Below are 24663 nucleotides of genomic sequence, written 5' to 3'. Positions count from 1 at the left end.
AAAAAAATCATTAAATGTACCAACAGCCTTTACAAACAGCGTTCTGAAATTCTTCTAAGTTCTAACAGGAGTAACAAACTAACAGCTAAGCAAAGGGATCTCCTCCTGCACAGCCACAATCGATGACAATAATGCTACATGCAAGTAGCATTAGGAACGTAAGATGGAATGAATCAGATGAATAAATGTTAAAAAAATAAATTTTGTGTGTAAATTTGTAAATGCTGTTGCGAATCCTTCAAAATTACTTTAAAATCTAATTTAGCAAATGAGTAATGAGTAATTTCTAAGCCCTAATTTTAAACATTTTAGACAAATGTAAAGAAAAATAATTTATTGTCTAAAACAAAAATGTTTTCCAAAAACCTTCCGGACTTTTCATATACGAATATAAAAAAATTCAAAATGAATTTTTGCCAAATGTTTTAATTTTTTGTTGCATTTAGTGAAAAAGGTTTGTTTGCAAATGACTGATGAGAGAAGCAAAAATTATTCTAAATCTCACAGCTAAAAAGTTTGGTTGAGTTTTAAAATAGAAGTGTATTGATTCAGGTTCAGGTGTTTCAATTTCGTTTGTTAAATACGAAGTTTTGATTTACTTCACTAATATATAAACGGGCCATATTTTTCATTTATAGCAGCAAAAATATAACGTTTTCAGAACTGAATAACTTTAAGGAAATAACTTTAAGCTTAGTTTTTACAGAGGGGTTATTTGATACCACAAGCCGAGGAATTTGATATACCACACCCAGAAACTGAATACTGAAAAGGAAGGCAAGGATCAATGAAAAGTAAAGAACTTAAATACTTAATATAGTATTTGAAGGCAGATTTGAATGGTACAAGTTTAAGCTAATTTTCGTCTTCGTATTCTTCCTTATCTTGCGACTCGCGTTTCGATTTTCGATATTGAAGTGTTTTATAAACGGTCCATCCAATGGCCATACCAGTGAAACCCAAGGAAACCACAGTGGCTCCAACAGTTGCAGCCAAAGACGTGCAGTCACCAATGGTAGCAGGTAAGTTATTGGCAAAATCGGGTGATATTTCACGACAAAATGTGTGTGCCCACGATTGACAATTGGCAAAGATAAAATCATACTTGCCCTCGTTAAGGCGTACTTCCTTTGCACGACGAATAAGTTCTCGGGGTGAGATTATTACAGAGCCAACAAATATTTGGCGCTGCACTTGTTCTGGGTATTCGCGTTTCACTTTGACCACGAACTCAGCACCCGTTAGACCACCTGACGTGTCAGCATCCAGCGTGTAAACGGATTCCGGCGACTCGAATTTAACTACAACACTCCAATGCATGAAAGCTTTCATATCAAGAAAACCAGAGGCCAATCCCATGCTTCGACCGGAAGAAGCTAATGACTGAAGTTTAGTAGCGTAGACATAGAAATGAGCCATCCTTTCGTTGATATCTTCTTCTACTATTTGGCCTATATTGACGCTAGACGACAAGTCCACCAGAGCGATTCTATTCTCCTTCTAATGGAAAAGGTATTTTAGCATTTTGACAAATGATAATTTAACACATTATATATATATTATTTTTACTAACCCGATCATTTGGAGTGGAGTACGATGAAGCACCTCCTTTTATTAGCGAATTAGATCTGAGTCCGGTTGTTAGAGGTGAGTTCTGCTTAAAAAAAGTAACCAGCATTAACATCTCACACTACGAGACAGAGACCACACTAAAATAAAGATACGACGCCTTTTTAATTGCTGTGAGCCTGTATTTCTGTAGTCCCATGAATCACAATGTTTGCTGATTATAAAAAAATAAGCTCTTAAATCCAGGAGCTTGGCATTTTTGGTATGCAAAATGTTGGCTTTGGAACTGATTTCACAGACTCTCTGGTTGTAACGATCTTGCAAAACTGTCCATGACATTCATAGGAATTGAGGCGGCATTACATTTCACTATCAATTGAGTTAAACTAGACTTGAGTTGGCAAGGGAATCAAGCTTGATCGAGCCCTTTCTTGATCTTCTGCATCAGACTGGGGAGCTGATTGATGTGGTAGTTGACACAATCAACAGCACAGCTTTCAAACTCTGCTCTGAAGCGTTTCATGTCTCCCTCACTAGGAGAGGGTCCAACTTTTTCCTTGATTTTGTCCTGACACAGTAGCACCCCTCGCTGGAGCCGTTCCTGGAACTGCCCCATCTCGTTTTGCACGAAATTCTGCGCCACGTTAACATCACGAGTGCAATGCTCCACACAAGCATGAACACTGTTCATCGATGCCGTGCTATCAGAGCAGCACTCTGCCGCGCACAGGTGCATGGTACGCTGATAAAAGATAATTTCAACACAAGTCAAGGAAGTAATTTAGCCATGATCTTATACCTGCATCTTTCGAAGTTTGGATTTTTCGATTTCATCGACGAAATTGGAGAGAGCAGACTCAACACGGCGCTGTGCATCTTCGGCCATGGTTGCAAAGTGATAAAGAAATAAGAAACACAATCGCCATCTAGCATTCAGGGTTGTAACTTTAGAGACAAAACTTCCTCATTACTCATATGACTAAACGCGGGTTTATTTCAATAATCAATAGAAACAAAAACTAGCCTTCAACTTTTAAAAAGTTGTGAAAAAAACTATTTCGATAAATTTGGAACTCGATAAAGAAGTTCTCCGTCTGCCGTGTAGAATGAATCGCCTTTTTGGTAGATACTATCAGTATTTTCGCCATTTTCTGTCTTCGTCAAGATCCTTGAATGTTGCTGTTGAAAACATTGATTACAATTTAGAGATAATTATGATTAATAGAAGTATAGTAATACCGTTTGACTGTCTCTATCTTCGCTAAATTGTACAATTTTCAAGTCAGCCTCATCGAGGACTTTCCGTTCCGAATGGGTTGACTCTTGAGATGACCACTTGGGAGGAGATTTGCTCGAAAGGTATTGAAGCACCAAGTCTTTGTCGACGCTAACATCTTCAGGCTCCAAATCAATTTCTGTAGATTTAAAATTGTTCTTCACTATACTTTCTTCTGTTACTCCCATGTCTTTTTTCAACTCCTGCAGAGTCACTCTCTGGTTTTCCTTGAACATTCGTGACTTTGATGGATGTGTTGAAGTTCTTGTAATTTCCTGCTGTTCTTCTACAACATTTGCTAACGGATGAATTTCAATAGGGTTGGATAGATTTAATTCCTCCGATTTTGTTTTTTTGGGAATCCATTTAGCAGTAGCAATAGCTTTAGCTACTTGCGGTTCAATGCGAAAATGCTCTGCAATCATCTCAAATGTCCACTGTTGCGGATCACTGTTGTGTAGAAAACGAATATGTTCCTTATCTGACCACGAAAGAGTTTTTCCTTCAACCGCATCTTTGAAATATTTTTGCTTGACCATCTTCATTTTGACAAGTTCCTTAATCTCTTGTTTTTTGCTCTGTGCTTCATCATACATTTTGTCAAACTTGTTCACATTCACTTCGTCATCAAAATCTTCTTCCCTTGCGAACTCATTTTGATTAGCAAACTCTCCAAGGGCTTCAACCTGTCTTCTTATGCCAGGGTTTCTTTTGACTGTGAAACTGGCCATTTTCTTGAAGTCTCCTCGGCACTTATTCTGAATTTCCCTTAGTCTGTCAGATTCTTTGACAAAATGATTACCAACTTTCCATTTGCTGGGTACACCAATTTCTGATAGATTTGCATTTCCCTGATTTCTTTCTTCACCATAATCTTCTCTTTCTTGGCTTCTGAATCTAGAGGTGTAAGTATCTCTATTATTTGAATACCTATTTTTGTGTGCAGGACGATCTTCCCAGCTGTCTTCATCATCAGCATTGAAACTTGTATGTCTGCTCCCTGAATTAGAATTGTATCTCTGAGGATATCCATCACTATTCTTTTTGTAATCCCGGCTGTTATCATTCCTTTTTGGATAGTCAAAATCATCCTTTTTCACATACCTTTGTCTCTTTCTTTCGAAGTCTGCATTTGAAAAAGATGCTCCTTTATAGTCGGTAAAATTATGACTAGATGTGGTAAGGCTTCTAGACTGAGACAAACGGGTGAGTACTGATTTCCACATACTGAAAAATCAAAGATTTTTATTTTCTTCTATTAACAAGCACGTGTGTCAAACTGAATTCAGAATAACACAGACGGACGGTCGGCAGAATCAGACAGCAGACGAATTTTTCAACAACATTGCCAGATGTGTAAATTCGAACCTGTCACATGGATAATTTCAATAAAATAATTTTGGTTTTTTCAACATGTTTATTTTTGTTATTTTTTGTGGTTAAATGATCACAGCAATGGCTTAATGTGACCTTCTAGCTTCTAGATGTTATCGCAACAAAATGGAGGAGCAAGTCAATGTTAGTGCAGCAGTTATTGGCGAACGCCATTAGATAGAATGAGGGAGGATGATAAAGTCTATATTTTCCTCGTCTATTTCATTATTTGACACACCCTTGTCGAAACATGTTGGAAAAGGAGGGGAAGTGGGAGGAGGACGTTCAAGTAAACCAGGAGCCATCGTGTGGTGTTATTCGTCGTCTCCGTCGTCGTGCAGGTTATGTATGCGTGACTTGAACTTTTTTTCTTATTTTATTTTTATTTTCCCTCGGTGTATCAACAACTGAGTCTCCATGGAAACGTCCCGGAGTACCTAGCACAGGTACATAGAATAAGGTGAACACTGCACTCCCCCACGAAACTCACATCATCCGATTCAACTCCCGCGGTCTTTCCCCACACGACGACGTCGACGGTGGCCAGTTCCTTTCGGCCGTTCTTTTTTTTTCCCCTACCACCACCCTCTTGTGCACCTCCCCTCTCTCATGTAGACGTCTACTCAGGAAAAGCTAAAAGTTCAGGTGTCGTCTTAGCCGACTAGTCTGTCTGTACACGGACGAAGGCGAGTTAAGTCACGGCGTTCGACGTGAAGCTCGGTTGGCCACGGGATTAGAAAAACACAAACAAACCTAGTGCAGCGAGAAGGATTATTATTGACAATCAGTTCTGCAGCTCCTGTTTGTTCCGCTTGGTCGGGAAGGACTAGCGAAATCGAGCAATATGATTGGAATCGACTGCTGTGCTGTCATCATTGGATTGGCGGCTTTTCTCATGGCCTCGTCATCTGCCACCACTCAAAGCTCATCATCTGACGGAAACAACAGCATCAACGACCCGGAATTGATAGAGCAAGTAGAGCTCCACTATCATCATCCGCCCTCATCTGCTGGTGCAGCAGCAGCACTGCGTAATGATGTTTTGGCGTGCCAGTCGGATCCTTGCTTTCATGGCCTTTGCATTGATCACACGAACAAGTAAAAAAAATGTCCCTTTTTTACATTGAATTGAATTTTTTTATTAAAAATAACTTTTGACTTTATTTTATGTTTAAAAAAAAAAAAGTTCTACTTACTCGTGCTTCTGTGAGGACGGATACACGGGTTATCAATGCCAAACCAACTGGAACGAGTGCTGGAACGGACCCTGCAAACACGGAGCCACTTGCGTTGATGGCATCGGACGATATCACTGTCTTTGTCGACCAGGTTTCACGGGTAAATTCTTTTATCTGTGTGAATTGAAGAGAACGCAATTGAATTGACTTCATTTATTGATGAAGGCGACGACTGCCAAGTCGATATCGACGAATGTCAATCGGATCCGTGCCAGAACGGAGCAACGTGCCAGGATGGGGACAACGGGTACCGTTGCCGCTGCTTGCCCGGCTACGAAGGTGCATTTTGCCAAGTGGACGTTGCCGTTTGTCGACATCAGCAACACAACAATGACACTAGCAGTCGCGATATTTTTTTACCGCCTACCTGCCGACACGGAGCGCGTTGCGTGGAAGGACCCGGTTTAGCCTATCATTGCCTATGTCCAGAAGGTTTATTTTGGCTTTTATTGTTTCATATCTATCGGTAACCCCCCTTTTTTTTAACTCATTTCCATACGAAAACCAAGGTTGGACAGGCAAACACTGCGAAACGGACGTGGACGAATGTTGTAGCAATCCGTGCAAGAACGGAGGCCATTGTATCGACTTTATTGGGAGTTATCAATGCGCATGTGCTCATGGTAAATATGCAGCTGTTGTGTGTGCACAGTAGACCGTAGACTAAAAGTACCGTTCAAATTATGCTCTGTCACTTATTGAATATTTGATGGAACGGCCGAACCGCTTTTCCTGACGCATCCATTAACGCCATATCGGGACGAAACAAATAGGTTTCACCGGTCGGAATTGCGAGACGGCTTTGGAGCGATGCGACGATAAGTTATGTGGCTACCAGGGCATGTGTTGGCTTGATGGCGATGATGGACAGACTTCCTGCTACTGCCGGCCCGACTTCCACGGAGCCCATTGCGAGGACCAATATAACGAGTGCCTTCTACCGGGGACCAAATGTTTGAACGGTGGCCAATGTATCGACCAGGTGGACGGCTATTCCTGTTCATGTCCGCCACTATGGTAAATTGACACATAACGTGCATACCAACCAAAATTATTGGACTCCTTTTATTCCTTCTTTCATGACTGATGCCCATAATAACGAGGTCATTGATTTCTTGTCAGGACTGGATCGCGCTGCCAATCTGTCAATAATCAAACGGGGCACGAAGAAGAATACGGAATGACATCGACATCAGTGTCGCCAGCTGTCTCTACAATGTCATCAAGGCAGCAAGCAATTACGACGCAGGAATCGACAACAACACAAGTACCACTCCATCAGATGGATATGACGACTCTATCCAATGGCAGCGACGAAGTTTTATCAACACTCGAATCGGATCGCGTCGACAAAGAAACCGAGCAAACAACGACAGTAGAGTGGACCACATGGATTGCTGTGACGACGACTAACCTTTCGCGAGAGATGGAAAACACGATATGGACAACGGAAACTACTCAAGAGACAACCAACGGATCAATACCGAAAGACATGCAGACGTTACCGACGACATTGTCAGATGAAACGACGCCCATGTCCACGACAACCGATGCGTTAGAGACCACCACGACTACGCTATTATTAGAGACCATTACAACTGATACGGCCATCCAGACGAAAACGACCGTTTATTCGACTGGGATTCCTAGCACAACCGTTCCGAACCCCGCCGGACAGTCCAGGAAACCGGAAAATTGGGGTTCTGATGGCCGTGAACGTGAGATGAATAATTTCACGACGCCAGTCAGTCATGTCAGTTTCCCTTTTGATCCGACTAAATTGACCACCAAACCTGCCATCTCCTATTCCACTCAATTTGATGATCGGATTCCCACTACAACAACATCCTCTACCGTCACTTTATTTACGCTGCCTAATGATAAGCCTCCGGAAGATGTTACGTCCGGCGTTACAGCGATCCATCAGAAGACGGATGGACGACCTCCAGAGGCTGATCTCGTTTCAATCACTTTGGAACCCGAGACGGAAATGGCGACTACAAGTGCAAGCTCCGATTTGGATATTCCCCTATCCATCTATCCGGAAGAGAGCAACACTACAGATACTCCGTCTTTGCCAACGGATCCATCTGTGGCAATAACTACCCTCCCGACTGAAGCCGATAACACCAGAAATCACACGACGACGGTAAAAGCAATGTCTGGAGAATATCCACTGATGGAGCCAACTTATCCGGCACTATCACCCGGAATTCCGGCCGGCTCGTGCACCAGTGATGTCTGCATGAACGGGGGCACTTGCGTTATGACCCAAGAAGGATGGCAGGTACACACGCACATCCAGCTCTTAAATCGAACGGCGAATTTTTACAAATTTTTCAATTAATCTCTTTTAGTGTCGCTGTTCGTGGAGGAACGAAGGACGTCGCTGTGAAACGGACAGAAAACTACGAGTGCCGCAATTTCATGGAAATTCTTACCTCAGTTACGCGGTGGCGGACCGGATGCAGTCAGATGATCCGAATAATCAGCAGGTGTTGGAAGCTCGACTCGAATTTAGTACCACTGCGCCGTTGGGTTTGATCTCTTACATCCACAGCATCGACGCTCACGTCTACCTGGCCGTTTATGTTGAAAGAAGCGTCCTAAAATTCCGGTTGTCTTGCGGGCGTCAACAAATGACGCTGGTGGAAACAAAGTACAACGTTTCCGATGGAGATATCCACGCCATTTTTATGAGGTTAGTTCTATTTGTAAATAACTTTGAGCTAAGATTTAGACGAAGTTTATAAAATTTGCTACTATAGATTCCTCAAAGTGGAGGACAGAAATTCTTCCAGTACCTTTTGTATGGGTTCCGTCAAACTGAACAATTCTTACTCGATGAACGGCGAACAGAGATTGGCCGATGACGAACGATTCACCTGGCCGGGTAGACTTCACATCGGTGGTCGACCAACTGGAGTACCCACTCCGGCAGAACTTGTCTTCTTGCCCGGAATAATCGGATGCGCCTATACTTTAGAAGTAAATTTGCGTTAATTAATTGATGCAATCATCTTTTCAAATGCAAATTGTTACCAGGTTGACGGAAATCGGTTGGACATGATAGCAGACGCTGTTCAAGGAAAAGCGCTGGATGAGTGTCCGGATCGTCGAGCCAACTGCGGCGGATTGCGATGCCTCAACGGCGGAATATGTCGCACCCACCTGGATAACAACGAAAAGGAAGATGAACAACAATTTCAAGGTGGTGGATGCCTCTGTCCGATGGGATGGGTGGGGGACCAGTGCGAAATCCGCCAATGCCCGTGCAATCCGTGCCAAGTCAACAGCACCTGTTTAATGAGCCCCAACGATCAAATGGTTTGCGTCTGCAGTTACGGCCGAATTGGGTCACTCTGTGAAATCGGTAAGTCTCTTTTTACAAAAATCTACTTTCATTTCACTTCTTAGTTTGCTACTCTAAAAATCATTGGGAGCGAATTCAACCGTATTCAATTGTTTTCACAGCGGTGAACGTGACCCGCCCGCAATTCGACGGCACGTTCATGGGCCACTCGTCTTACCTCAGTTTGACTCCGCCGCCATTCATCCGCGAACATTTTGAACTCAAATTCAGTTTCGTCACGGACGACGCCCGTCAAGTGGCTCTGCTTCTCTTCATTGGCCAGCAAGTCAATGCAGATCAAATGACTGCATCTGGAATCGAAGAGAAAAAGGACTTTTTGGCTGTTAGTTTCATTCGCGGTCATGTTGCTCTTACGTGGGACTTGGGTTCGGGAGCCAGGAGGATTTTTACAGCTCGCCCTGTCTCCGTCTCGACAATGGGAGGCCACTCGGTTCACGTCGGGATGCGGGGCCGAGTGGCTTGGCTTCAAGTCAACAACCAGCCGACCGTCACCGGGAGATCGCCTGGACTCATGTCTGTTCTCAATGCTCATCCTAGTCTGTTTTTAGGCGGCCATTCCTCTTTCAACCATTCGCGATTACCTTCCGACCTGCCGCTGCATTCCGGCTTCCGCGGATGCATTTACGACTTGGTGTTCCGCTCCCGTGAATTCGCCGACCGTGACCAAGAATTCGATCATCACAACACAATCAACCATTGGCTGCCGCCCGTTCAGTCTGGCCGAGGTGTTCGCCAGTGCTCCATTCCGTCGTGCCGACTGCGTATGTCTAAGACCATTGGAGAAAACATCACGTCGTGGAGCGGCAACGACGTGGAAGATCAATTCGACGATTGCTAATGGAAAAAAGAAAAGAAGTTATTTCAAAACATTCGCGAGAAAACAAAGAATAGCAAAGTTAGCTGGTTGAAAATTTCACTGCTCTAAAATGAAAACTCATTGAGAAAACAATAGAGTCGCGCGGGAGGTGGGGAGTGTATTTATTTCTCTTATTGATGATTGTAATAGTACAATCTCGTTTGTTTTACTTTTCCGTGACCTTTGTCTCTTTTTTTTTTTTTTGGTCTCTGCCACCCCAACAAATTTCTATAATCAACACACACGCACACACACACATACATACAGGATATGAATTTAGGAATATTGAATGGAGAGAAAACGAAAAAAAAAAAAAAAAAACTCAAAATGTCGGGAAAAAAGGAAATGTCGCTGCTGTGAAACAGGCATTTGGATTTCTCACGTAATACTTGAACCGGAAATTTTTGAATTCCCAGTTTGTTTTCTTTTAACTATTATAAAGCTGCGATGTACCGGTGATGATGGGAAGAGACTAAATTCTCAGTCCTGCGAATGGTGGCATCTAAATGCCCAGCCTTAAAAAATACACACACACTTACACACAGATGAGATCATGCGAGTAGGAGGCCAGGGAAGGGGACTGAGACAAACCAAAATAGGGAATATCATAAAGACGACTAAAATTGGGAAAAGAGAAACATCGGGAGTCGGTCTATCGGGGCACTGTTCGCTTGAATGAAATTTACTCGAAGAATTAACCACGAAACGATGAAAGCTATTTCATAGAATTGTCATCCGAATATTATTACATGTGAAGCAATTGATATAAAATAGATTCGGATAGGCGGTGGAAGCTTCAAGCTATTTGTAATTCCCCACAAAAATTCAAATGTTTATTCCCTGTGATGACGAGGGAAAGATCAAGCCGACTGGAGAGAGAATGAATCAACCATTTTTTGACTGCGAGAAATCAACGGAAAAAAGACTCTGCAGTTTTGAGAGAAAAAGAAATGTTTTCGTTGGACCTACACCCCTCACAGGATGAGAGGGGAAAAAATACCTAAACGATAGACTAAAATTCCGATCACTAGCTTTTCTCTGCCAGAAGGCGCGGTACATTAGTAATGAGGAAAAAAAAATCGAGTGTGGGGGAAACTAACAGAAAAACAGCTGCCTTTCCACGCATACGCAACACACATGGTTAAAAAACGAGCAAATACTCAGTGTAAAATGGTGGCTAAATGGAACACATGTTGAGTGGCCAACAAGCTGCTACAACGATAAGAGGGGGTCCAGAAATGCCTTTCTAGAATGTAAAAAAAAAAGCTGCCGAGTTCCATTGGATTGAATTTTAACGGTGGAGGCTATTGGGAAAAGTGAACGGAAATAGTTTCTCGATCACGCTGTGTAGTAAATTGAATTTGCATATGACCGAAAGGAGGGAAGTATGGAAGGTGATGGGCTGTTTTTTCTTCTTTTTTTTCGTCGTAAAGAATTGTTAGCAGGTTAATAGGCAGGAGTGCCTACGGTTTCGCTCTTTTGGACGCTTCGGACTCGTTCGCCCTGAGCAATTTCTCCTGCGCGCCAGCCCTTGAATTTGAAGAAAGCGTCGACTCCGTAGACAATCATGGAAATGAATCCAAAGAACTGCACAGACAAATAGAAATGTAAAAATATAGCCAGAAGAAACAGACATCAATACGCCAAAATATTGTAATTTGGACCAACAATGGAATGAAATTCCACCTGAAAAACAAGTCAATGGAAAACTCACCGAAGCGGCAGCCCAAGCTTCAAAGAGGCTGCCTTGAGCAGCGCATGCAGCCGAAGCAGTAAGCATGAAGAAACACCACAGGCCACAATAGCCCATCTCCTGTTAATATTTTCATGGATTATTATAAATGCATCAAAATGAAATAAACCGACCGCCGGGTGCTATATAATCAACGGTTGTACTAACCACCATAATCCAGGGAACGAAATAAAGCTTCTCGATGACGTGAAAGAGGTAGAAGGCCAATAAGATGCCCGTGATCCAAAAGCCTCCCATCGCACAAAAGTTGAACCAGTTGGCCCTCGAGTGCCAATTCACTTCCGAAACCATCACGCAGATAAAACCGAGAATATTTAAAACCTAAAACGTGATAGTCAATGCAATTAGCATAACACATTTATGAACCAAACCAACACAGTTAAACATGTAAATATAGACATAAAGCCGAGAAGGAGCTTCATTACCATAATGGCTATTTTCAACATGCCCGGAATAGTACGGATGTAGGATGGATCAAAGCGGATATTAGTGGTGACTGTGGTAGCCGTCTGTGTGACGGTCGTCGTCGAGTAGGTTCCAGGAAATCCTGTTTCAGCCATCTTCTCTTAATTCCTTGTTGATACTTGTAGTTTCCAGCTGCTGCTGCCGCATCACGTCGTGTTCACGTATTACAAAAAGAAAGAAAAAAAGGTTCAACCGATATTAGTGGCGTGTGCCGATTAAGCATGTGTCAGGAAACAAGTATTCAATTTCCGAGCTTCGTTATTAATAGACATTTCCCTCCTTGCCCGCCCCGCTTCCTTCTCACAAGGAGGTGTCGACAGGAAAAGAAATTGCACTAGATAAAAACGAGACTATGATAAGCTTAAAGCCGGTATAATCTCGTTGCACGACTAGGGGGAGGGATGACAGAACGAGCTTCGTGTACACGACGTCATTGGATTGGATAGAAAAGGAGAGGGGGGAAAACGATCCTGCCAGAACTTGAAACATGGTGGGCAGTCGTCGGAAACTAGGAAGGCAAGAAGAGAACAAGATCGGAGTGTGGCGAATGGAAATGGAAGAGGCTTTATTGATCGGATCCCTTTCGCCAGGACCCGCTAAAAAAAGGAAAAAAATAAGAAGGAAATCAAATGTCGTGAAACGCCCAGTCGTCCATCAAGCCAGTCGTCATCAGATCATTGGGTACATATATATCTGGGCCTGTTGGCTAGTATACCAACCATTATTACTCTCCACTGATCTGAAACCTATCGAGCAAAGGGTAACCATAGGAGAGCTAAAAAAATAGAGTTGGGTTCTACCATCATCATTTATGCATTCAGACTAACACCCACAACAAGGCCCAGGAGAAATGTTGTTGGCATTTGTGGCCTTACTACATATACATGTACAATAACTTCACTTGGGGCTTCACTTGCAGTTGTTAGTCAGTTGCTTGTCACGTCTCCGTTTCTGGGAATCGATTAGAAAACCGTTTGAGCTTAGTAAGGACACCCAGGGACGACGACGCGATGATGTCACGAGTCGAGGCTTCCAGCTCAGCCAACCGTCACAGGCTTACCAACTTGATAATGATTTTTGCAATACACAACTCAGTTGATAAGTAAAAACCAAGGACATGAATTGGGCAGAAGAACAAGTCAAACGAACGAGAATTACCTGCTGAATTGAAATAACACTTGACTAGGCACAGGATCACTATTTGACGATTCACTAAAAAAAACTTGTGCTTTGTTGAGAGAATCTAAACACACGCAACCGTCAAGCCGTCAACGTATGAACGTAGAGTGTTTTCTCAGTGGGGTGGCAAAGCGGGAACTTGGGGGAGGAGGAAAGAAACATCATCACGCATATATCTGCGCATGGCAGCAACGCCAGCACCACCTAGCGGTAAAAATAACAACCTCGTTTACGAAACCTAGATTTTGGGCCGTACAAGTTTTTTGGTGTTTTTGAAAAAACGGAGAACAAAATCGGCAAAACGAGGAAAATTTAATTAATTGATCGAATTGGCCTGGATTGAAAAATGTGCGTTATTTAATTTATTTCAACAATCAAAGAATTTAAATTGAAATCTCCTCAATTCTAAAATAGAAACTGTACGAATCCGTGCTCCAAATGGAACGCAAATGTGGTATTGGTTTACTTCATTTATAAATAGGTCAATAAGACATGAGATGATTGGAAAAGAATTGAAGAAAGTCAAATCATGCTTACTTTCTTTGAAACCATCATAAAGACATTTTGGGGGAATAGGGTAAAAGAAGACGAAAATAAGCCGCAATACATCTGCGATTCCAATTTGGGCGGTTGGAGATACACTAGACAGGATTATAATCCAGAATTCGCCGGATCAATGTCATCAGTGATGGACAGCAATGAATCGTACCATTTTACCAATGCTCGATGTGAATTTCTGGTTTTGCCGTCGTCGGGAACCCAAGGTCTCCCACTACTCGACCCCAACTGTCGTCAGCCCAGCAAGCCGTACGGACATCGCAAACCGCCCAATCAGTTAGGCTGGATTGAATGGATTTACCTCGTTCTGACCATCTAATTCTCTTTCTTTTCATTCGCTGAATCAATCTTTTCTGTCAAACTCTCGAATAAAATCATTTTCAATCAAATGTCTAAAATATTAATATTTCATTTCTTTGGCCTTTTTAAAAAAATCAATTTCCCGCAGATGGGGGCGGATGGCTTTTGATGGTAAATAACAGCTGGAGTCGTGAAAAAGTATTAAGTCGGCGACTGTGTACACTCGTGGCAAGGGATACTGAACTGCGCAACTGACCGGCTGATAAACAAACCTGTCAAAACTGCCATCAAAATAAAATGCAAGGCAAATATTGGCTCAGTCTGCAAAGCGCTTGGTAACGGGCGAAGGAATATTGGGGAACTTGGCGACCAAGACGACGCAATTCCGCAAAGGGAAATCTTGCCACTTCAACTTAAATTCTTTGTACTAGTCGAGTGTTAGCCTTAAATGCTCAATTGCTCATCGATTGATCAAAGAATATCTCGGACAGGGCTTTCCGGAATCGGGTTGATTTTGCCGTTTTTAATCGGCTTTGATCATCGCAGCTGGGCGTTGGCAGTATAGCGATAAAACTGGACGTACCGGCAAGTTAATGACGACCATTTATTTGTGCGTGGGCGGCTGAATGTCGAAACGACCAAGTTTCTGAATCGCTGCCTCTCTGATGCTGGCCCTGCTGCTCTCCCGTCACGTTTCCCGATCTGCGACATGCTGTGCAATGATGCAGTCTTTGCTATTTCAAACCACCTAAAGCTATAACCGAACGGCTATTAATAAATCAAGAGGGTTAATGACCAATGCGGAGAAGTAGTATACTCGAGTTGATTGTCATTAACGACATGACGAATGAATTTGAATCCGAGTTCTCCGGGCTCGTAATTCGTTTAAATTATTTAAAAAAAAAAAAAAAACAAGAAGTTAACGATTGCATCCTCGCTGATTTCTATGGGCACCAAAGAGGGGCATCCATCCTTCGGCGTCCAAATAAAAAAATTATAAATCGACACGATAACATAAATAGAATTTCCTGGAACTACCGTCGAATGAAAATGCCAAAATGCACGGTCAAATGAGCGATGATGTTTCATCTATTGATTTTTCATTTTTCATCCTTCCGGCAATGATGGCCAGAGCGAGTGTAGAGGAGGAGAGAGTGGTAGGTTGTGGATATTAAATTATAATAAAAGATGGTGTCACTGGCCTTCTATACATCCTCTTTTGGCTGCTGTCTGGACGGGCGCCCGTGCCGTCGATTCCGGCGAGAAAGAGTGTCACACTGACAGCAACACTATCCCCGATATGGAGCGTGCTCGAGTTCTTATTTTATGGCGGCGTGATGAAAGCTGTGGAGGAAATGGCGAGCCCATTCGGCGATGACAACCAAGATTTCAATCTTAATTTCCTCGTCGAGCGACACGTCAAGGTATATCTAACATCAGATACATCATACGATTCACTTCTCTGCTCTCTCACACAACCCAATAACACATCAAATAACCTAACCCTTTTTTTTTTTTTTTACCATCTCAATATACTTAACTTTAATTCCAATTTCGGCTTGAAATTTTCTTGGGAGGCCCAAGGGGACTGCGCCGTTGAGCGTTGATTTGCTGGGCGACAATTACTCGCCGCTCGATGATCCCGAAGGAGAAATCAAATATTTCAGAATGGCGCCGCCAGAGTTTCAACCGATGCGTCTGCAGTTCCGCACCCAATCGCCGCAACAGCTCGGTTCCTTTATGTTACATTCTGCGTGATGGCAACAGCGGCAACGTATCCAATCTTTGAAAGGAAAGGAAAATCAAATATAAACCAAAAGCCACCGCTATACCGCGCTCTATGGAAACAGGGCGAGATTCACAACGCAGTTCTCTCTCTAGTTATTCCCATCGCTGGGTTCATATCGCTGGCTGCATTTGAGTTTATGGGCTATTGCATTTCATTTTATCAATTCCCAAGCAGGGAAAATATTCGATAGATATAATAAGGTATATTGTGGTAGGCTCTTTCTACTTGGCCGAGATATTCCGATTTTCGTTCGCCCGGTCCGTTCGTTCCAATTCGTGATGCGCAGGACGACAAGCGACGATCACCGCACAATCGACCAAGATCGATCTGTTTGCTGTGTCTCTCCTCTAAAAAAAAATGCATTTAATACGCGTATATTCCAATTCGAATATTTCCTCTTTTTTGCGCTTTTACGATCACCATAACAATAACATGATCTCGTCCGCTATAGCAAACATTCCCGACTGCATTGCACAGCTTCCATTTTTCTTTATACGATGAATGCCATATCTATCAAATATAAAAATACAAGGGCAAATAATAAAAGGGAAAAAGAGAAAGGACTATTCACATGACCAAATAATGAATTCGCTTTCCCTTTTTTTGTTTTGTTTGTGGACGATTTCATGAATCGGCCAATAAAAAAAAAATAAAAAAATTAAAGTCATGCAGCCAAAGAGATCCGGGGGGGGGGGGGGGGGTAGGGGAGGGTTTATTTGGTTTGCCGGGGCCAAACGTCGTTCCATCATCCAATCAACAAATAGTATTTAAGTGAATAAACACAAACTATACCGCTGATGACCGTATATACACACACACACAGACCGCATGAATTGTTGATGTTTCTGAGTGAGTCCTGACTTTTCCTTGATTGAATTTCTACTCGCTCCATCTTATTTCATTCCCGTCCGTCCCTTAAATCTTCGTTCGCCTATCGCCCCGGCTGCTTTTACTACGAGCAGTAAGCGAAGTGAGGAGGATTTATTGACACAGCGCTGCCGCTTTCGTTCGTTATTGTCCGACGAGTCTAGACGATTGGGGGAGAAGCGATGACTTTTGTTGGAACAGAAAAGCAAACAAGAATAAGCGTTAACGGCGGACGAAGAGGCGAATAAGATGGCGAAGGCGGAAGTCTCTGCTGCTGAAACTTCACATGGGTCTCGCCTCCATCAAGCTGCTGCTACTATTCTAAACAATACAATCTATTCTATTACGAAACACACACATCAGACACTCGAAGAGGAACAAGAGACGGAGAGAAGGGGGGGGGGGACCCATTATTACGAGAAAATATATATCCAGCACGAAGCACGAATGATGTCACAACAACCAGACGAGCTCCGCGCTGGCTTATTTACATCGGCAGCACGATGCCCGGTCGCTCTGCTTCAAGATTTGGAGTCGCAACAACAACAATAACTTTTTTCATTCCTCGGGTTCTTTCTCATCTCCAGAGGTTCCGCTGCCACATCAATTCGGTCGAGAGTGAAAAGACCGCACAGATTGTCTTTAAAAGATTACAACGACAAGGAGCCGTACAATAAAAACTCTGGTGATTACTTTTTATTATTATATATGCCAGGAAAAAACAGCCCCCCCCCCCCCCCCCTACAATGGAATAGACTTGACTAGACTGTAGTTGTGGCCTTTGTGTGATGGTTGGCTGCCAATATGAAATGGGAAGAAAAGGGGCAGCAGACGGCCGAACGACCGTACAATAACAACAGGCTCTTCTGAGTAATGCTCAACTCGTTCATGGGGGGCCATAACGTGTAGAGTAGAGCGCCGGCCAAGATGCAGGTCACGCTCTAACCTACTCCTCCATCTCGGATGCGGAGGAAACCGCAGGTCGTCTGCTCTCCGTCTAAACATCAACCGACGCAAACGTAAACGACTTCCCTCCAACCCCCTCACCCGCCCCCGCCTCACTCCTTTGTAGTAGGCGCCTTGTTCTAGAAAAGAAATCTCGTCCAGCCGCTAATAACGCCCATCAGCAGCACATGTGGTACCGAGTAGAATGGAAAAAGAAAGAAAGAAAGAAAAAACCTCCCGAAAATGTGGGAGGGATCTATGAACGCCACACAGACATGACTAACCTCATTTAATAACATAAACTAAAACAAACCAAAAAGAAGAGTGAACACAGGAGTACTAGTATCGTACACGCAGCCATTTGGGCTATCCAGCAGAGTCAGAGACTACACGCTTATCCTTGTTGGTTTGTTTTAGACGCGTCTATAATTAGGTGTGTGTCTTGTCTGTCGCTTCGAGTCTTGTGCAAACCAACACTTTTATTTCTGAAAACAAAAAATGTCAGAAAAATGTTTTCTTGGCTTGCTGTTGGCTTGATTCAGTCGTCGGTCGTCAGGCAGGCACAAATCAAGTTAGAGATACATTAGACATTCAACAGAGATGTTTGCATATGTTTCATACAATTCATCGCTTATCTCCGGGTAGGCGGGGTGGACGGCAGCAGTCAAGGAAAACGCTGGGCGTCTCACTAGACGTGTTTTTCTTCTTCGTTTACCCGATCCCGTATTAGTTTATGTGGCATAATTATGCCGTGGATATAGGCACGAGGTCCGCCACGTCTTTTTCCCGCGGCTCCCGCCTTTTCTTGCGGTGTAGTGTAGTTATAAATTTAGATGAAAGCAACAAGAAATAATTGGAGCAAAAGCCCATCGACTCATCACCGCAACTCGGGCGGCTCTAGGCTGCAACCGAGACAGGTAGAGCTGCTGTCAAAGTCAACGAGATAATCAAATCGTAACCGGAGAGAGTCAAGTCAAGTCGCAAGAGAAATCCTTGGTATATGGTAGTAGGTAAAGTAAGTACCTACTACGTGACCGGAAGGCGGATGCTAACGATGCTGGCGCAGAGATAACGAAAGGTCGTTTCCGCAAGTCAGCAAATATTGAAATCAATTAAGATCAACAAAGAGACTATAGAAGTGAATATGCTTGGACTTCCTACTATCTGGCGAGTCTAAATTTTAATCGAAATAACCGATGCCAAATGATTCCGTTTCCTTCCTTAATGGCTCCTGTTTGTCCCTTTTAAATGATTATAAGGGCCCTATAAGTCTATAACAATAACAATTGGCAAATGAAAATGGACTGATGGTTTGAGAGCAATAAGAAACGGATACGCATTGTCGTCTTCACCGGCTCGTTAACTTGGTGACGTCGGAGACGATCATCATCAGCAATCAGCCAACTAAAATATTTGCCACTCTCCCTTCATTAATGTGCGCTCGTCTTCGTTAAGAGTTTAACGACGTCACTTTGTACGCCAGCGGCAGCTGATGGAAGATATTGTCATATTATTCAGGACACTAAGTATACGTGGCATGGACAACTTTGGCCCTCACTCACTCTCCCTGTCTTTCCCTGTGCTCTCCAGGGAAGCTGTCGGGACGTCCATCAAGCCAAAATACTTTTGCGGGAATTCTTCTGAATGTTCTTGTTTCTTTTGCCTTATTCCGAAGCTGTGAAGTTTCAAGAGCTTCACGGTTTGTCGAGGGCCTTTATACCGTCAGTCAGTAGTTGTTGTATGGACAAGTAGTTATAGTCGGCCCAGTCTATTTGCCCAATATTCCGCCTTTCCCGTACAGTCCCAGTCGGCAAGGATCTTTTCTCTGAATCGCTCCAAACAGCCCTGCATGGGTTCCAACTCTTTGCTGTTATAACGGGCTAGTCAATATTGGTTTTGTCCTCTCTCGACCGTCCCAGAAAAAACCAGAGAGAGAAAAAAAGGGGAGAAAAGTGGGATGTAGTCCATTTATATATATCGATGGACCGTGATTTTTTAGCACAAAGCAGAAAGGAACTCGACCAACTTTTCGGTGAATACACATAGACAAGTCTTTATCGGATGGTTAAGCAAACACTATAGATGCACGACCGAATGACTGACTGGCTGTCTGCTGGTTGCTTGCTTGGCCGACTGGGATTGCCAATTGTGTTTGGTGTCGCCCTACATATAGCCAAGGCACACACATAAAAAGCCTCTATGTTCATAACATACAATAATAACATTAGGCTTCTCCAGTAAATGAGGGTGCGAAAAAAATAAGATGGAGAAAGGAAGGACAAGCGTCTGACGAGTCTATTGAACCAGTAAGACTTAAATGTGTATGTATAGTGTAGGTTTGTCCGGTAATTATACGTACATCGCCCACCCCAAAAATTGGTTACTTCTAGTCCCTCCAAAGGAGCGCAAAAAGAAATCTGCTACACGTGAGTGAGTGTGTCTCCGTGTCTAGACTAACGCTGGTTCATCACTCTTGATTGCATCTTAACAAACCCGTCGATGGAGCGTGGAAGATCTACAGAGGTGCTGGCCAGTTCGATCAACGAGCCAACAAATAAAAAATAAAATCCAATAAAAATTGACAGGAAATCAAAGTATAGGAACAAAAGAAAAAGAAGATGGAGCAGCAGCCTGCTGGGGGTAAGCGGATAAAAAAAAAACCCAAATAACTAAGTCGTCGACTGACAAAATAAAAAGGGGGAAAAAAATAAGGAAACTGCTGGCGTGAACTCGATTTTGCGCTCGTGAGCCTGAAACATATATATATAATCTTCCTCAGGATGCGTCATCACTTCCGGAGGCGGCAACCAATTGATGAGAAAAAACAACAAAGTAAAAAATAAACTGTGAATGGATGGCAGAAAAAAGGTGCTCAATATTGGCTTGGAACTAAAAAAAGAAAGAAAAAAACACAACTGGGCTTCAGGCTTCTGTTGATGAAATCTAAAGCAATCTCGTTTCAGCCTACAACATCCGGTCGTCATCCTATGGAAACAGGATGTATGGATTCGATAGGATTCATCGTTAAAAGCAAGAGTACGGAATCGCCATGCACTTTAGTCGTATACATACATTGTACAACAGTGCCTGATGTAATGCTACTTCTGCAGCAATAAGTAGTACCTACTTTATCCTAAGGTATCTACATAATAGATTGCGGCAGTCATTAGTGGTGCATCCTGTCCGCGATCTTGGCTCCTTCCGCCCGCTTCCGCCCTTATAAAAACACTTGAGCGACGAACCAGAGAAGATCATTAGCCGATCTATAAGCAAATGCAATTTCTCCCGCTCACGATCTTCCTTCTGGCAAAGTGAGCACTCGCCAATTCAAAAGGGCACCCATGGAAAAAATGCCAAAGAAAAATAAAATATCTACTGAATTTGGCATCCATTTCCAACTATTTGAACCCTGAAAAGAAAAAGGAAACAAAGTGAAAGATTCGAATGGGATCTCGAGTTATCTTTCATATATCCCACGCAGCAGTAATGATGCTCTCTCGATGGTTAAATACACAGGATCTTTTGTGACGGCCGTGTCTGAGTGGGAGCTATACTGTGTGAATGGCAGCCGTGCAACAAATTCGGCGCTTTTCTCTCTCTGCTCTTAAAGTAAAAATACAAAAAGTTTGATCACGACGATGCCCAACTCAATATCTTTCTGGACTTTCCATCCGTACTTCCTCTCCCCTCTTTTGTTTCGGATGGCGAGCGTAAATCATCATTCGCGCCTCCGCCATTGCTGGGCTGCTGCTCCTGTGCCGAGTATTATACACTGACTCTGGCACGGACTGGTGCTGCACTTTTCTTCTCCGTTCCATTCCATTCCTGGCCCGCCGCTCGTTCCATCATCTCTCTTTTGGCCTTTTCAACTTGCTCTAATCTATCTTTGGAGTTTCGGGCAAACTTTCTCAAAGGGTAAACCGCAAGCGCAACGAATGGACAAGTGACAAACGGGTGCGGTCTGCCGAGTACCCAGACTCCCGATGCGGCGCTGGTCACGGCGGCAAAAATGATACGTTCACCAAAGATAAAAAATAAAAGTCCGTAAAACTTCTCACAAGTTGCCGAAGCTGCAAAAAAGGGGGCCTCGGTGAACAAAAGAACGCGTGGAAAAAAAAAAAAGATTTGCGCAGTTGTATTTTATTATTTTGTAATTTTTCAGAAAGAAAACGAGAAACAGAGTCGACCAGCTGGAACAGAATTATTATCGGGCCACAGCGCAACAACAGCCAACAGCCTCAATATCTCAACTTTTTGAAGGAAAAAAGATTTCGCACGACGAATGGGAAACGTCGTCTCCAGCATTTGAATGCGCTCAAACGGAATGAACCGGTCGTCATCAATCAGTTTCTGATTGTAATTTACGAAATGTACGACCGATAAGAGCCAACGCCAACCTCACTATACGCTGAAATATGCAGATATTTCATGAAATGTACCAGACCAGTTTGCAAGTCCACATTCAGTACAATTAGTTATAACTTTATGTCGTTGCAATTTTGAAAAAAGATAAATTTGGGGATAAAAATTTCGCAATCAATCGTCAACGTTATCTCATTCGGAGAATTTCTCGTTCGATTCCCAAAAAAAGAGAGAGAAAGAAGAAGTAATACAAAGAAAATGTAAATATAAAAATGAGTGAGACGACGGCGAAAGCATTTTGATATGATATGCGATGACGCAAGTGTAGAAACGGGGGCCAGACAGACGACAGCACGAGCGCTTATATTAAACTGAAAAACGCATAGAAGTGGAAAAAAGAATAAAAATCGAGGATTCCTTTATTTTTCGCCGCTCGAGGAAGAAGGGCTTGTAAAATTTAAAAAAACTGACAAATAAGAGAAGAAAAAAGGGTGGGGCCGTGTGTGTGTTATTTGTTTGGTTGTCGTCAGGCGTGAGCGTCGCGTTCTCAACAGCTATAGGACGACGTTATTAATATTATTATTATTTCATTATTGGTGTGAGCGCCTATACTGTATGGGGATAGAGCGGCGTCGATAGTTGCCATGGTTATTACATCTCCACGTGTGTATATCCCAATTGATAACAATCAAAACTGAAGAGACGATATTAAAAGACAAGGAAGGAGAATCAAGAGTGGGCGGGCTGCTCAGACAAGAAACTGTTGATGGCAATAACCTTCAACACCCACATAGAGTCCCCAACTGAAACTTTTCTCGATTCTCATATGTTTAACACGTTCTCTCTCTCTGCTAGCTAGCCATTTCCGAGTACACGCATTACCAAAGGCTGTGCACTGCAGCTACCCAACACGTCCCTGCATCTCTAGACTCAGCCGGAAATGGAGGGTGAATGAATGTATTGAATACTTCGATAAATAACGCAAAACTTAGTACTTCAGGATCGGAATCTCCGATCCACGAGACTGACTTACGAGTAGGTAGTCTTTTTTATAAAAGGCAAAACAATGTACGGCATTAAAAAAAGTAAAACGATAACCTTCTGTATTTGTTTCCCGATGCAATATGCAACAACATTCTCATTCCCCATCCGATATTCCTACGGACCCTACTATAGCTACTAACGGAATACCGCCCCAAAGTTGAATTCTCAATAATGCACCAGAGGAAAGGATTTCGGAGAAAAGAGATCGGGAATATAATAATACAAATAAAACAACGCCACGCGCTTTGACATCAAAGAAAAAGAGAAAGAAAGAAAACGAGCCTTTTTTCTATAATGCGATACAGCACATCCTTAGACTAATAACAAACAATAGTAGGAGGAGGAGGAGTTTTTGCCAAGTCGTTATGTTCGACAGTTAGATATACTAGATGATTTATCGAGAAGAAGAAAACAAGATAAACAAGATTTGTTTTCTCCTTCCCGCTCCCGACGAAGATAAAGTATATATAGAGATCTAAATATTCATGCGGCACTTGATATACATCCAACGGTATATACGCTATGAATAGGAGATTTGCAGCAGGAATAACGTTAGGTGATTACATCAGGGAATACAGTATGGATCTGACGAGCAATAGCAGAGCTCTAGGCAGCAGAGACAAAGCTGCTGCTGCTGGAGAGCAGAAGGAAAAAATGAGCTGCAAAGAGCTGTCTGAAAATTTTAAACATCATTAAAACTCTATAGAGCACGCGATTGGATGTGTACATATATATAGCCGTCGACTAAATATTACAGTAACAAAATCACCAACAGGGGAAACAATCAACAACTGAAACTAGTAAAACGGAGTCGGAAGATAAAAGAAATTTACCAGCTGTTCTACTGCTGGAGGCTTTAGCTCTGCTCCTCTCTGTCTTACATAAAGTTTGAAAAGAAATTGAGAGCTTAAGTGATCTATGGGGGGGGGAAGAGTGACGGGAGGGGAACGTAAGAGAGAGAGTGCGTCTTGAGCTGGGCTGAGTCCCGCAATCTGTGATGAACATCACCGGGAGACGTGACGAGACGGGACGTGTCGTGTTTACTCAGTTCAGTCGAATTCTCAGCCCGGCTCGCTTCTTGCTCTTCCATGTCATTTTGCAGTCAATAAAGGGGTTCCCTACGTGTTTGGCAGAGAACTATACTATAGAGCACATACACTCAGCCGACCCAGCACATGCACACTGCTACTTTCATCCACGAGCTTCTCCAGCATCCAAGGCAGCAGCAATGAGGTAAGGGACTAGAGAGTAGAGAGTAAAGGAGCCGCGTATAGGAGAAGGAGGAAAATAAAATTGACTTGGCCTATAGACTTTTTGGGATTGTCAGCACAAGTCAAGTCGAGCGTGATCTATACCCAGTCGGCAATGTTTGCTCTGGCTGTTTTACGGGACCCAAAGGGCAGCGATTCCCGAAATTTCAAATTTTTCATAAGCGTGGAAGGAAGGATGGTAAAACACAAATCATGTCGAAGCGGCAAAAAACTTATTATTGCTCACAGCTATATTGGATAGAAGTGCTAGACATATCCAGTTTCGGCTTTCACGGAGAAAACGAAAAATCCCGACTGACAACCACAAGTCGGTCCCGTGGCAGTCGCTGATGATAACTGTTATAGGTTGAGCAGCGGTGCCGTTAAGTAAGACTCTCATACAGTCTTACCACACCAACTAATGATGTAACTCTCCACGCTGAATCTACTCACTAACCGCAACTA

At 43.0% G+C, this 24663-nt stretch overlaps 4 protein-coding genes across 11 annotated transcripts; 1 reads left to right on the top strand and 3 right to left on the bottom strand.

The window, feature by feature from the left end:
* Positions 1–520: 520 nt before the first annotated feature.
* Positions 521–2489, bottom strand: LOC124343316. Of its 2 annotated transcripts, none has more exons than XM_046796622.1 (3): positions 2369–2489; positions 1574–1657; positions 521–1500 (listed from the first exon to the last, which is right to left on the bottom strand). In XM_046796622.1, exons 1-3 carry the CDS (start codon positions 2453–2455, stop codon positions 856–858), a joined length of 816 nt encoding a protein of 271 aa, XP_046652578.1. In that variant the 5' UTR covers positions 2456–2489; the 3' UTR covers positions 521–855. The 2 variants fall into 2 exon arrangements, with proteins under 2 accessions (XP_046652578.1, XP_046652579.1); XM_046796623.1 differs by having other exon boundaries at positions 1574–1654; positions 2369–2488.
* A 54-nt stretch (positions 2490–2543) lies between these two features.
* LOC124343247 (neugrin-like) lies at positions 2544–4197 on the bottom strand. 3 transcript variants are annotated; one of them, XM_046796509.1, is made up of 2 exons: positions 2809–4197; positions 2544–2748 (listed from the first exon to the last, which is right to left on the bottom strand). In XM_046796509.1, exons 1-2 carry the CDS (start codon positions 4069–4071, stop codon positions 2623–2625), a joined length of 1389 nt encoding a protein of 462 aa, XP_046652465.1. In that variant the 5' UTR covers positions 4072–4197; the 3' UTR covers positions 2544–2622. The 3 variants fall into 3 exon arrangements, with proteins under 3 accessions (XP_046652465.1, XP_046652466.1, XP_046652467.1); XM_046796510.1 differs by having other exon boundaries at positions 2544–2749; positions 2813–4191; XM_046796511.1 differs by having other exon boundaries at positions 2544–2753; positions 2817–4191.
* Positions 4198–4493: 296 nt separating this feature from the next.
* LOC124343128 (protein eyes shut-like) lies at positions 4494–9987 on the top strand. Its single transcript, XM_046796269.1, has 10 exons — positions 4494–5317; positions 5406–5557; positions 5623–5889; positions 5967–6080; positions 6231–6474; positions 6580–7744; positions 7815–8158; positions 8226–8445; positions 8503–8830; positions 8932–9987. The coding sequence occupies exons 1-10, from the start codon at positions 5064–5066 to the stop codon at positions 9666–9668; spliced, it is 3825 nt and encodes a 1274-aa protein (XP_046652225.1). The 5' UTR covers positions 4494–5063; the 3' UTR covers positions 9669–9987.
* On the bottom strand, positions 9785–15432 carry LOC124343345 (plasmolipin-like). Of its 5 annotated transcripts, XM_046796671.1 has the most exons (6): positions 14759–15432; positions 14525–14695; positions 11865–12042; positions 11587–11760; positions 11401–11499; positions 9785–11273 (listed from the first exon to the last, which is right to left on the bottom strand). In XM_046796671.1, exons 3-6 carry the CDS (start codon positions 11997–11999, stop codon positions 11133–11135), a joined length of 549 nt encoding a protein of 182 aa, XP_046652627.1. In that variant the 5' UTR covers positions 12000–12042; positions 14525–14695; positions 14759–15432; the 3' UTR covers positions 9785–11132. The 5 variants fall into 5 exon arrangements, with proteins under 5 accessions (XP_046652627.1, XP_046652626.1, XP_046652622.1 ...); XM_046796670.1 differs by having other exon boundaries at positions 14525–15432; XM_046796666.1 differs by lacking the exons at positions 14525–14695; positions 14759–15432 and adding an exon at positions 13063–14002 and having other exon boundaries at positions 11865–12045.
* Between the last annotated feature and the right edge of the window lie 9231 nt (positions 15433–24663).

This window comes from Daphnia pulicaria, chromosome 6, assembly GCF_021234035.1.
Source record: "Daphnia pulicaria isolate SC F1-1A chromosome 6, SC_F0-13Bv2, whole genome shotgun sequence".
In the NCBI taxonomy this organism is placed as follows: domain Eukaryota; kingdom Metazoa; phylum Arthropoda; class Branchiopoda; order Diplostraca; family Daphniidae; genus Daphnia; species Daphnia pulicaria.
The sequence above is the reverse complement of the archived record's forward strand: the minus strand, read 5'-3'. Positions and strand labels throughout refer to the sequence as shown.

Bases quoted from the DNA above. Each gene is read 5' to 3' on its own strand.
- LOC124343345 (XM_046796670.1), bottom strand. From the start codon at position 11,999: ATGGCTGAAACAGGATTTCCTGGAACCTACTCGACGACGACCGTCACA. The intron at 11,761-11,864 runs GTAATGAAGCTC...ATCACGTTTTAG, and splicing joins TGTTGAAAATAGCCATTATG to GTTTTAAATATTCTCGGTTT. The intron at 11,500-11,586 runs GTTAGTACAACC...AAATATTAACAG, and splicing joins TCGTTCCCTGGATTATGGTG to GAGATGGGCTATTGTGGCCT.
- LOC124343247 (XM_046796509.1), bottom strand. From the start codon at position 4,071: ATGTGGAAATCAGTACTCACCCGTTTGTCTCAGTCTAGAAGCCTTACC. The intron at 2,749-2,808 runs GTATTACTATAC...TGTTTTCAACAG, and splicing joins AAGATAGAGACAGTCAAACG to CAACATTCAAGGATCTTGAC.
- LOC124343316 (XM_046796622.1), bottom strand. From the start codon at position 2,455: ATGGCCGAAGATGCACAGCGCCGTGTTGAGTCTGCTCTCTCCAATTTC. The intron at 1,658-2,368 runs GTATAAGATCAT...ACTTTTTTTAAG, and splicing joins CCAAACTTCGAAAGATGCAG to CAGAACTCACCTCTAACAAC. The intron at 1,501-1,573 runs GTTAGTAAAAAT...CTTTTCCATTAG, and splicing joins ACTCCACTCCAAATGATCGG to AAGGAGAATAGAATCGCTCT.
- LOC124343128 (XM_046796269.1), top strand. From the start codon at position 5,064: ATGATTGGAATCGACTGCTGTGCTGTCATCATTGGATTGGCGGCTTTT. The intron at 5,558-5,622 runs GTAAATTCTTTT...TTATTGATGAAG, and splicing joins TTGTCGACCAGGTTTCACGG to GCGACGACTGCCAAGTCGAT. The intron at 8,446-8,502 runs GTAAATTTGCGT...AATTGTTACCAG, and splicing joins GATGCGCCTATACTTTAGAA to GTTGACGGAAATCGGTTGGA.